Source organism: Netta rufina (genome assembly GCF_964035555.1).
Source record: "Netta rufina genome assembly, chromosome: 9".
Classification (NCBI taxonomy): Eukaryota; Metazoa; Chordata; class Aves; order Anseriformes; family Anatidae; genus Netta; species Netta rufina.
In genome coordinates, this window is record NC_140132.1 from 4,153,506 (window position 1) to 4,167,446 (window position 13,941).

The 13,941-nt window shown below is 36.4% G+C and overlaps 1 protein-coding gene across 1 annotated transcript in view; it reads right to left on the minus strand.

The window, feature by feature from the left end:
• Positions 1 to 3,000: 3,000 nt before the first annotated feature.
• The window catches only part of RHBDD1 (rhomboid domain containing 1), a 29,997-nt gene continuing 19,056 nt past the window's right edge, over positions 3,001 to 13,941 (minus strand). The window contains exon 6 of the mRNA XM_084291771.1: positions 3,001 to 5,424. Within this exon, the coding sequence (XP_084147897.1) occupies positions 5,306 to 5,424 (119 nt within the window). The 3' untranslated portion in view covers positions 3,001 to 5,305. The remainder of the gene's footprint in view (positions 5,425 to 13,941) is intronic.

Here is a 13,941-nt window from a genome sequence, read left to right on the forward strand (position 1 = left end):
ATCATTCAAAAACCAGTTGTGAAGACAAGCAGTCAGACAAGGACAGAGTGGATTTGCTTCAACTCTGAAATGATAAAAACTTTCTGATAATGGCTGTGGTAAAAACTTTTTTGGCAAGTGAAGCAATTGTTTCATCAAAATGGGAATCTGTTTCACAACTGGATACTATTTCAGAAGTCAGCATTTAAAAAGTCAACCTTTGAAGTTTTGCCCAACTTAACCAGCTGGAAAACTAGCCAGGTGGGGGGAAAAATCATCATCGTTCAAATAAATACTGCGCTGTGTTCATACTTAGACTTTCCCCTTTCTAGTCACTTCATCTAGATGTTCCAGAAGGTACTGGAAGTTCAATTAGAGGTGATACAAGTTTAAAGTGGAAGAACAACTCCATGGTTCCTCAGTATTACATAGATGGCCTTCAGCATCTAAAACCACCTCATAGAAAAACTCACCTTTTCAACCACTACGGGGTGTTTCTTGGCTGCTTCTCAAAAGGAGACAGGTTTGAGCTCACAATATTTAACTTACACATTTTTAGTAGTTTATAGAAAGACTTGGAATAAAGGATTTGAGCCCCAAAACTACATCATGTTCAGCTTGGTAAAACAAAGTATCACTACACAGAAAAGCAAGATCTTTTGCAGGATTTACAGAATCACAGAATCATCTAGGTTGGAAGAGACCTCCAAGATCCAACCTCTGACCTAACACTAACCAGGCCATTAAACCATGTCACAAAGCTCTACATCTAAACATCTTTTAAAGACCTCCAGGGATGGTGACTCCACCACTTCCCTGGGCAGCCCATTCCAATGCCTCACAACCCTTTTGGTATAGAAGTTCTTCCTGATATCCAACCTAAACCTCCCCTGGTGCAACTTTAACCCGTTCTCCCTCATCCTGTCTTTCATGCACTGATTACAAATATCACTGGTTTAGATGCTCATTCTCAGGCAGTTTTTCCAGGAAGGTGGCTCTGACCTAAGCTCTCTTTTTTTTTCTTCCCCCAAAACACTGATCAGAATGAAAGTGGGAAGCTTGACCCTTGCACACCAGCTATTTCAAAGATTTTATCAATTGTTACTGAATTACGCTTTATACTAACACAAGTGAAAGAAACGTTACCAAAAACAATTGAGCTACATCATTAACAGTATAGCTGAATTGAGCTAATTAGGAACAATACAATCCATCCGTTAATTAGGCAAAAGAATATACAATACACACTTTAGCATCTGAGAAGGCTATGCATACATCTGAACTAATTTTAAGGAGTCAGCAAAAAAGTCATTCCACGCTCAGCATTGTAGAGATTCTGGGACCATTCCTTAACCTGCTACGTGGGGAAGGGAAGTACTACCCACCACACTGATTCACAGAAGCGACCTTTGCATCAATAAACGATCCCTGTGATGAATTATTTTTTGAAGGACCTAACACAAACCATTGCTCTCCCACTGTTTACTTCCTCTTGTCTTAGTGATGTTTAACACTCCTGAAGAGATATTTGTCTAACCTGCTCCTAGAAGACTACAAAAGGAAACTGCAGAGTATCCCTAGCTCATTACAAAGCTTCACTGTCAACATGGTTAGAAATTCTTTGCTTACGTTTCATTTTGCTGCAAATTAGGAAGTTTCTAGTAGCCAGTGAACAACAGAGATGAACTTCTCTCTGTTCTCATGTGGCAGAAGACTGCTGCCACATGGATACTCATTCTTGTCTTTCACTAAACCAGTTGCTTTACCATTTGTGAATATAAACAAAATACCTAAACCATACAAAATTGTGTGGAAAACTGTCCTTCTCTAATTGTCTCAGCTTGCAATTAATGGATATGAGTATCACTAAACTTAGACTTTCATAAAGAGTAATTTTCCTTTAGAAAGGGTTCAAGAATTGAAAGCTGAAGATTGTCAGTATTTACTTACTCTGATTTTCAGCGATGACAATTTAAGGGAAGTAGGGCAGATTTTGATCTCACTTACAGCCTGTACTGAGAACAACATTACCATTGACACTCATCAAGCACAAGCTCCCCTGCTGTGGTGTGGGACATGTATGAATGCCATTTTGTTAGTATTTTTTAGGGCACTTTACCCCTTAGGAGAAATGGTGCTGCCAGGAAAATAGTATTACATACGTGAATACGTTATTTGCTTTTGCTTAAAGATAAAACAGGAGTGGGAAAAAAACTTTAAAAGTTAGACACATTTAACCACATCTTAATTCTGGACTGAAAAAAAACACATTTATAAGCAGTAAAATGTTTGGTCATTTAATCATTAAGTTTCAGGAATGGACCTGTTAACAAGTCTGCTGATTAGGATTAATTAAGGGGGTGGAATTTCTTACATGGTACTTGATCAGAGTTTAGATGAAGCATAAAATGTTCCCAAGGAATCACAGCTCCTGAAACAAAGGAACCAAACTTCAGGTGTTAAAGGTTTTTTTTTTTGTTTGTTTGTTTTTAAACCAAACTACTCTTTCTTTAAAGATCCATATTTTATATATAGTTAGTCAGCCTCTAAACAGCCAGAAAATATCCGAGGTGGAGGACCCATTTATGTACACTGCCCTGAATTTTTGTCAGCATATGTTAGGGATTCATCTGTGACTTGCATCTACCATGATCAGGGCTCCCAACCTGAACAGATGGTAAGGCCCAACTGAAGCATCATTCTGTTACAATTTCCAGAACACCAAGTGTATTGGAACTGCCCAATAATCCAATCCAAAAACTTCCACCGAATTCAAAAGAAGAAAAACTAGTCCTGATGTAAATCATCTGCCCCCCTCTGCATCCAGCCTTCATTTCTAACAATATTGTGGCAGCTCTGCTATTTTAAAATATATGCCTTATCATTGAAAAGAAAAACAGACAATTTGAAGTGTACAAAAATTTATTTCAATTTTTTATATGAAAGTGAAAACAACTATTAGTACTGACAGTTTTTATAGGCATTTAGTTGCATGTGCTTGACAAAACAAGAACAGGGGGACTGAAACAGATCCTTCATGAGACATATTTATGGTAATAAAAATGAGAGCTCTTGTTAGTATGAGGAACTTCCTGTGTTACTCCTCATGTGGTTGGCATTAATCCTTCCTTTACAAAAGCATGCAAGTGCTTTTAAATTTGTAATCACATTCTTGATTTTACTTCCCCCCACTTTCAACTGACTAGTGATATCCAGTGTTTTAAAATAATTTCTTGTCTGCTAAACTGTTGTTTTAGTTTCACAAACTTTTGAACAGAGCATTAAGTTCAGTTTGGGGAAACAATGCTATGTCCTTCTTCACACACAATTTTTGCACCCTGAGCAAAATATGCAAACTCTATGCATTTTTTGATATTTAATTTTAGAAGGCATAGAAAAGTTAGTCTGCAGTAAGGTACAAGTATCTGCTTTTTTTTTTTTTTTCAGGACATTCAGTAGCCACAGAATAACAAACAAGACACGCATATATTGAAAAACAACCAAAACCAAGGATACAGAAATTCATCACTTATCTACTGACTTCAAATCTGCCAGAGAACACTATGATAACACCAGTGTTTTAGTATTACCTTAACAAGGACATCCAAAGTCGCATTGCAGCCATGTCTGTTGTCTCTCAGAGCCTTGAACATACCCCACTTAACAATATTTTTTGTTTTGCTGCTTCTTGGCATACAATCAGCAATAGGTATAAGTAAGATAGATGGTGAAAGTGAGAATGGCACGGGTGGAGAACAGTTTTTGAATTTTTCAACTAACAAAAGTTTCCCCTACATACATTAATTAAAACCAGGTGTACTCTACATACACAACATAATCACAAATTCAGTTTCAGTATCTTTCTTTTCTGTATGAAAAATACAACAGTGCTTTACACTCTAACTCCATAGAGAGGTAGACTTCATAAAGCACAGACTGGTGATCACCATTAAATTGCTCATCATAAAAAAAAAAACATTAAATTGCTCATCCTAACACTTTACTAAAGGAGCGTTGGTGAGATTCAAAGAATTATGTGCCTAAAGACAATAATGGAATCATTCCTGTGCAAGCACATCTCTTCAGGACTGAAAAGAGTTACAGGATCGTTCCCAGATTCAGACAGATTTCCTCCATTACAAGGTAAAAAAACATCTAGGCAGTGAGTATTTTTCCTGAGTGTTAGATACTCAAAAAACCTTCAAGTTTGCTAATTTACATCATCGAACAGGCAGATGTGCCACAAGCAGGACAGGCACTGCGCGCCAAGCAGCCAACAGAGGTCCCGTCCAAAGTGACAACCGAGCTCTCCGGTCTGCTGCCAGCTACTCTGGAGTTGGGTCAAGAAATGCTCTCTAGAAAATGAGAAACTCAAGGTAAACTCTATTAAGGTATGATCTCCACAAGTCCGCAGACGGCATGGGGACTGGACCTCAGATGAGATACATACAGAGAAATAGTAGAATTTCTATAGCTCCATGAACAGCATACACATGATACAATTTCTAAGCCTTTTTAAAAAGGAAGAATAGTTATTCCAAAACAGTAAGTTAACAAATAAATATATTTTCATGACATATCCACCTTCCTTTCCATAAAGCTCCTAACAACAAGTTATTTCAACTCTGTAAAAGATTTTTTTTTTTTTTAATTTTTTAATTAAAAAGGTAAACATTAGGATTGGTTCTAGGGAATAAGTAGTTAGTACTCAGTTTTGTCACACTCAAGCTCTACACTAAATGGCACATTTTAAGGAAGACTCCAACACTAAAAGTTCTATTACGTAACTCCTTAGGATAACAATAGCTCCAACTATTTTTCACAGTTTGCAAAACTGCGGAAAAGCTTAAGCCCAACTCTTATGAGCTACCTGTTGTCATCAAAGCAGTCGTTTCAAGTGACAATTCACATGCCAATCCCAAGAGTTATTCATCACAGAAAAATGGGAAATATGTAGGAAAGAATTGCATAGTTTTAAAATTACATTTCAAAAGTATTATCCATCACAGAAAAGAATAAAGAAACCCTGCCGTCTGAGAATACCAGCAGCCAAAAAGCCAATGAATTCTTGAAGCTACAAAGAAGAACTTTGAAGAGAAAAAGGTTGGTGAAACCATCAGTCTTCTTCCAGATTTAACATACATCAGAATGGAGATTGGCAAAGATCACATTTTGATTCCCAACTCATTTTTTATGCAAGTTCAAATTTGGAGCCTGAACTCACAAAATCTTCTGCAGTTTTGCAATGAATAGTAAAAATAAAATAAATCTGCAAATATTTTAACTCTGAAGAGCACTTTACAATTTACATCAACACCTGCCAAATTCATCTTCTGTCAAACCTATGAAGTCTTTGCCTTCTTACTTCCTCTTCTGAATTCTGCTCAGGTGGAAACCAAAAACCATAGGGTCGCCGCTCATTATTGTATGTTGCTCCACCAAAATCTACAAGACAATGAAACACAACTGTTATTTTGTTCTGTAATTTGAAAAAATGCACATGTATCCTGTAATCCAAAGCACTGCAACACAAAGAAAATGGGGAATTATTTCCAGGTCAAATGGTTCAAGGACTGTTAGTTTCCAACAACTGCTCTTAAAACACCGAAATGAAGAACACCACCAGAAGATCTCCCAAACCCCAAAGCCTACCATGTATTAACCTGGGAGCAAACATTTTCCTCAATCCTTACTTTATACAGGCAACTCCAGAGTGTAAGAATATTTAAACATCCTCAATAGCTACTTCTGGCAAAACAAGCTTTTGTATTTGCTTTTAGTGTAGCAGTCCAACATGTGCTGACCCATACCAGATGCGCACACAACTCCCATCCTGTTGGCAGCAAGCAATTTCATAAATAAACTCCACGTGGCAGCTCAGCTAGAGAGAATTGTAAGTTAATGTGAGCAGAAATATCACACCAAGACTGAAGGAAGGTTCTCTGCCCTGGCACTGCAAGAGAAAACAAAGGAAAGCAACTGCTCACAATTCACATTAAGTTACAGAGCAAAGAAAAGATTGAAAGGTTGTGGTTACACACAACTGAGGGGCCTTGGGAAACAAAAATAAGAAACTGAGCTCACTTACAGAGGTAAGGATAAACAAAGTAGCTTTAAAGGTAACACAACAGTCTTTGTAATACTCGGTATTTCTTAAACATCCACCTCAGAACTACATTTATATTAGCAATATAGAAAACCAAAGGCAAATACTGTATTAAGCTAATTTTCAAAATGGATTTTAACTGCAGCTGTATCCTGTATCCAAAATTGTTTGTAGCGAACGCACGATGTTGTTTATATTGCATAATAGCAGGAAGTCCAATTCACAAAGTGGTTCTGTTAGTTTCTTATTCACTTACAAGAGCATTTTAATTTGTAGGGTGCTAACCAAATGTAGGATTTTGAAAACACGTTCAGGATTTCTTCTGTGCTTGCCAAGCAGTCAAGCTCTTGGAAAGTACTTCCAGAGATAACTATAGCTGCTCAAGTTTTTGCTGCTTAGCACTGTTTAAGTGTTTATAAAATTAGAGGCAATGGTCAGAAGTATTTTTCTAATTAATTAATATACAGACAACTTAATTCATATTTTTGTATTTTATCTTCAGTTTGTCCCTCTGTTTCAATTTACCAGAGACAATCCTCAAAATAATTTAAGGTGTTACTCTGCTTCTGAAAACACTACGTCGCTGACAAACATTACATGAACTCCTTGGGACCCACCATCACTTACCCTACCTAGATGCATACTTCTCCCTTGCAAAATAGCATGCCGTGCTAGCAAGTTCATCAAGTTTTAGTGATGAAATGATGCCACCTCTTTTATAATGCGCTCCAACAGTTTATCTTTATACCATGGAAATTATAAATATACATGCATGGCAGCAACAGCAAATGGACATTAGAAGAAATTGTTCAGAATGCTACAAAAAGCTAATACGTATTGGAAATTGCAGGCCTTAGCACAAGGCAAATTGCTTCTCAATTTTATTTTTTACTTAAAATCCAAGAACAATCTCACTGTCTGAAAAAAAAAAACCAAAAACGAAACAACAAAAAAAAAAACAGTTCATATGCAGCATGGCAGAATGGTTTTCATTAACAAAAAGATTCAGCTGAGCTAAGTGTTCATTTACTACATTTATTTATTTCCCCTCATTTTACTTTCTGATACAAGGTGTGTTCAAAAAGCAAAGAACAAGCAGTTGTTTTACTGTGTTCCACTGACCACGAGCTGAGATACACATGGGCTTACAATATTTCATAACCCAATGAACATCCTTTCCAAAGCAACAGTAACTTCAAACTGGAAGGCACAAAGCAAGGTCAGTAAAGATCTGTGGAAGGGAAGCCTACGAACCGTGTGTGCTGTGCTGTGGAAGGGCTGACAACTCAAAGACCAAACTAATGGGAAGTCAGGTGTGACTAGTGAAGTTAGGAAGAAAAGTAGCATACAATGAGACCAGATTCAACTGGATTGTTAGAAGATTGCAGGTCAGGTCAATGCTGACCACATGGTTTCTTCTAAGACAGATTATAGCAGTGAGAAACGTAAAACCTTCCCTCCAGAAGGGCTGAGAGCCTGTTCTGGGTAACACAAATACCTTAATGCCTTCATACGTGAACTTGATTATTTATTTTAATCATGCCTCAGAGCCTAATCTTTGCTGTATGCATATCCTCCAGACAGACCTGTTAAAGTAACAGAAGTTGTTAGCAGCACACACTTAGAGACCAGACTATCAGTCAGTGCCTTGGGTTAGCTTCCTCTAGCTACTGCATAGATACTACAGGAGAGATGATATAAAATAATCTCACCGCATTCTCCAATGATCTAATAAGTCTCAAGATGTTTAGTCAACTAAACAAGGAGACATGCATTAAGCAAAATAGTCGATACACAAATACAAACGTATCTTTCATTCCCAAGTATTGAACAGGATTTGCTAACCAACTCAAGAGGAACCTTGACCTATTCTAGATATGCTACTTAACCTACCTTAGGTTAAGACAGAAAGATATCTGTTTCTCTTCAGAGCAATAAGGAAAACATAGATTAACTTCAGCTACAAGAAGAATTTCAGGTAGACTGCATATTCAGCATAATCGAATAGAAGTCTTCAGCTGCAAATAGGAAGTTACTGCTTAACTCATTTATTTAGTGTTTCAAGCACCCACAGTACAACCTCCAAAAAAAGTTGAAGACCTTACGTTATTCCATGCAGATTCTTGCCTTCTGGTTCATTAGTGCATATTCACTGGTGTTTATGTGTATTTTCCAATTCATTCTTTTGAATGATACTAAGACATTCGTTACTTTATAAAATTACTTCAGTGACTTATTTTGCTATTCACATGACCTGTATTTTATTCTCCTGAGCTGTTTTTCCAGTAAGTTGCACAAATCAAGTAATGAACAATGTTAAAGAATGAAAGGAAGTAAAGCCCTAAAAATGAGGTCTAAAATAGGAGTACAGCACGAACAAAATAAATCATACAAAGAGTTTGACAAAAATCAAATTCAAAGGTCTGAACGTTTCTTCTGGCAAAAAGGAATAAATACAAGTAAAATTTCATCACCCTTACACATTTGCTTAGAATTAGGAAGTTACTCAAGTTCTGTCCTCAGCAGTGTGAGACAACAGGCCTGTTCTTGGAAAGCATTTCTGTGATGCTATGGAACTTGGTTCAACGCTTCTGAATTGTAAAGCTCACAGGGAATTTCTGGTCATTTCTGTACCAAACCCACAATTTAAATTTACTTTTGTTTTAACAGAGCTGATGTGAAACTATTAATCCTTATTACAATCTGTATTTTTTATCCATTAAAAACTAAAATAGCAACAGTTAGGAAACACACATACTGCCACAGGTAAGCCAGAGAGGTACAGATATCCTAAAAGCAGAAGACATTGCCAGGCTCTGATCTAACATACTAATTTTTTTTTGTTCAACTCATGCTGTGTAAAAGATTTTGCATTTCTGTTTGTTCAGCCAAGGAAATAAAAGTAGACATTGAAAAGGCAATCTTCATTTCTACCTTCAAATAACTGAAAATGAAGACAGTGCTACATAATGAGAGTTTTACTATCTCAAAAATCCTGAATACCAACAGGAACAGAAATAATTCTGGCAAATTCTTTAATTACATGCAGAAACTCCTTTCTTTAATAAGGCAAATAGGCTTGCATTTCTGTTTAAAACGGTTAAAAGTCTCCAGAAATCTAACTGGATACATTTTTGCAACTAGATTCTATTTTTCAACCAAACATTGCTTCACATAAGGTTGATTTTTAAAAGTACTAAATAAATGCATTATTCTTCCTTTACGTATCATGTCATAGTGACGTAGCAAAAACTGCCTAGCTGAACACTTCAGCTGTGTGATCAATTGGATAAATACAGGCAAAAAGCCCCAAGTAATGCTCATCTGAACCACCTTTTCTCCCTCTTGAAAAACACACAGAAAGATTAAAATTTTATCAGGTTCATCAAACACAGATGCCAGCCACACCTCTCCATGTACGACATGGTATGAATGGTGCTACACAGCCGCTGCTGGGTTACCAAAGAACTGGACAAGTGCAGGCTTTACACTCACTGCCACCTTACAACACTTTGCCTGGGAACCACATGCAAAATATGTAACTGAGGCGATTCTAATTAATACTTTCCAGAATGGATCAGTTCTCTCTGTACTTAAGCTTGCTAAATATAACTAAATTCATTAGCAAAAAAACCTGCTTGAGCTAATGACAGTAAGACTTTCTGATCACATCCAGCCAGCTTTCAGGGCCAGCTGAGCTGCTTGCTCATCGATGTCTACACAACTGCACGTACCACATTAAAGATGAAAGACAGAAGTGTCCCATATATTCCTTTTGAGCATAATTGTAAAACCTACCTGCACACTGACAACAGCAGGGAACGTATATAATTATTATGTGTGTATAAAATCATTATATATATATTTTAATGCAAGCTATAGACTATCAGTAGAAAAAAATTAAAAAAAATATGGAAGGGACACAACACAGCTGGCCTTAGGACCATAAGGATGTAGATGTGACTTTGGCCAGCAAGACACAGCATGGAGATTTATAGTTTTCTTGAAACTACTAGAATATGGTAATTTATTTAGTCAGACATCAGGAAAAGGTCCAGAACATTATTTTTAAGTCTCAATAAACAAAGTGCAAGTTATACCCAGTCTATAAAGATTAATCCAGTGATACAACAACAAGAGAAAAAATAGTAAATCAATGGGTAAATCCAAGGTTAGGATTATTCACTGACCTTAGTCGGGAGCTGCTTTTAACTGTAAATTAAATTTGTTATATATAGTTATATGTTATATAAATAAATGTTATATTATATATTTATGTTATATATATTTAAAGTCACATTTGAAAAAAAAAAAATAAAAAAGGCTTTGTCTTTCTTTTAGGGCATTTCTGCATGCCTAACAAAGACACAACAAAGCAATTCTAAACAATATCCATTTCCCAAAGCCAAGTCCAAGAAACCCAGATGAACGGAAACACCAATGCAGACTGAAACCACTCCACAGCAACTACCACTTTCTCCAGCGTGGAGGAGTGTTTTTTTGTAGCCCACACACAGCTTCTTCTAATTATGCCCACAGCTGTTCCGCAGAACTGCTTGTTCTCCAGCAAGGTGACCCTGCCAAACCCACTGTGGAAGGAACAACATTTGTTCCTTTACAAAAACATCCAAGTTACTAAGAAAAAAAATGTCGAGAGACCACTGAAGTCGATATAAAAACTCCCACTTGTATCACCGTGTCTTGGGTCAAAGCACCAAGAACAGTTACTCCATATGCAGACCATGCATTTATAAATAGATGCAGCATGAATGTAAGCAAAACATTGCTAACTACAATTGAAGATTTAACTATTTCTTTATTGTTTTCTTGCTATTTTTATTTTTCTTTGGCACTTGACACATTTGCATGAAGAAAAGCATCCAAAAGAAAGCTGTATTGGTGATACTTTCCAAAATGTTCTTGCATACTTAGGAAGTCAGAGAAAAAAGCAACATTCTGTATAGCTTTCAGCACGAAGTTCTAAATGTATCAGTATCATATACTTTTTTTAATGCAAATAAAATTAATGGTTATTGAGACATATGATAAAATCTTTTGTATTGATAATCAGAACCTAGGCACTACTGTGTCACTGTGACTTGTTGCTAAAAGACCAAAGGAAGTTAACCCTTCAAGGCAAGGTTTCCAGAAATACAGGATATAGTACCAAGCATTTGATGGAAGGAATGAAACATGTGCTGCACAGCAAAATGAATACCATCATCTCCAGCTATTAAATACTGAGTATAGTAAACTCACCACAGCGCTACATCCAGGGCAAACTAGAGAAAAGCAAATACCAGGGCAAAACTTGGAGCAGAACAGCCTTGAAAGGCATACTGTATTAGGGTATGAAACAGAATCTAAAGTTATGTTCTAAACTATTGAGGTGTACTAGCATCACAATGATTCAATAATCTATTTATTTTTTTCCCCCACTTTCATAAGTGCAAATGCTTCATCATTCAAGTAGAATAAGTCCTACTTTTAAATTACTGGCATCTTTTTAATCACCTGAATACACAACTCAAGAGTACTGCACCCAAGCAAGCCCCAAACCTGAGGCAATCCTGTATGAACAACTGGGCAGAACTTTTTCAGGAAAGACAGAATAGAAATTGTTCCCAATCCCATTCACCTGCATCAACAACTTTATAATTGGACTTCGCATCAAAAAGTTTCTGGTAATGATCACTTAACAGAACACAGCTCTGCTCTTCCAGTTCACTAAGCCGTTGAACTAACGAGTTCATGTGTGTAAACAGATTCCAGAACAGAACCACTTCTCTGCTTTCCAGAACGATCTGTCAAGAATGGTAACTCATGGGTGCCAAATGGTCACGGGTCTATGGTTCACACCACGCCTGCTGGGAAAGGCTTAGCAGTGCTGCTTCTTACATATCTGGTGAGCATTTATCTCCACTACCAAGAGAATCGGAACTTTTATTCTCAAAAATATTTTATTTGTTTTGTTTTAATACTACGCATCACTCATCTTCTTTCAGAAATTGAGCTCTGTTGCTGGAAAATTCTAGCTATGATTCTTGCTACAATTCTATTGCTAGAAAAAGAGCAACAGTATTAGCTTTTCACTGGGAGATCCTGCTAAAGAACTCCCTAATTTATTAGTTTCCAGTGCAATTTCATCATTTACTAAGAGATTCTAATTTGTTTAAAATACAAGCGCAGCACATGAAACAGGAAATTAAATGGGACAAGGGTCCCTTCAAGGAATGAGATATTCCTGAGACAAACCAAATACTTCACTTGTAACAGACTTGTATCTGAAACTTGGTATCTATCTACTTAACTATGGGAGTCCAAGAAGCAGAAGTAATATTGCAAATGAAACTGGAATGCTGTCTGAATACAACTACCCAAGACAAAAATCAAGCACAGTCTGCAGTTTTGGAAAAAAAAATGACAGGATTTCGCTTATCTGTGTCTCATAAATACTGAAAGAGAACTGCTCGACGAAATCAGGAAGATATTTTAATCAGCGGTTATCAATTATGAACATTTCTACTCCTAGACATGTTGGTTGGGCTTTTTATTTATTTTTAACTTAAAAGATATTTATCTTTTAGATAATATATTAACAAGGAAATAAGAAAGCTCCAACAGTAAACTTGCTTATTAGCCTCAGGAAAATTTTGAAGTTCAAAAATGTTCGGAAACCAGGAGTCCATAAGTGTTTATAACAGACAGTCTTTCTGGCTACTGTGGTCTGCTACTAACACCAAGCACTCACCAAAACTTCACGTGAAAATGCTGAATATCTACCAATTAAACTTCCTGGAAATTTGCCTAAACAAAGTGCTAGCAATCAGGATCTTAGACCACATATGCAATGTTATAAAAAGTTATTTCCAAAGATATTTAGAGCAGGAACTTCACTTGAAGGAGAGAGCTTTTCTCCCAGAACATGTTTCTGGGTACTTAAGACCAACTAAAAGAAAAGTTGGCCTTTCAGAATCAGATGCCAATCATTACACGTGACTTTATGAAACGTACTTTAATCTGATATCATGCACTGCGTATCGAAGCATATAATTTATGACATTTCTACAGAAAACCATTTCAATGCAATGACTGGCATTCCTACCGTAGCAAAAGGGGAAAGACAACCCTGCTTGGAGAGAAATGGAATCATACAGCATTTCTGTTTCATACTACTCACGATCTTCAATGGATTTAGCAAGTTTCATAGCCTAAATAGAACAAAGAATCCCAGTCTCAATAAAAGAAAGCAGAAATGGGAACTAAAGTTAAAGTCAGAGAACTGCTAAGCCAGATGACTAAATATTTCATAACCACATTGCAGATGTACCTATGATTAGTACATACTGGGACATCTAAACATTTCTTTTTTTCCTTTAATTTAAATCAGATTAGAATTAAAGAAATGCATATTTGCAGTGAAACCTATGAGGACTTTCTATATACACATATTTCGCTTTAACCACAAAATACAAAAGCTACACGTTTAAAAACTTCCTTCTTAAGAGAAAAATGCTTTTGTGCAGAGACACGAGCACGCAAGGGGATTCTTAACATTATTGAGACTGAAAGACATAAACTTAGAAGTCCGGCTCAAAAAAAAAAAAAAACCACCACCCACCACCACAAAAATCCCCATCCCACACTAATCCAGATATTTCTTCTGAGCAAAAGAGCAAGGAAACAACAGATAAGAACAAGAGAGACGGTATACTGGGGTTACCATATACAGCTGCTAATATGAGGATTAAACCAAAATGTAAAGCCATATATTTTTAATTTCATAGTGAAACCATATAATTTAAATATCATAAATAAATGTTAATTAAAACAATTATTGTCCTTATCTGACTTAA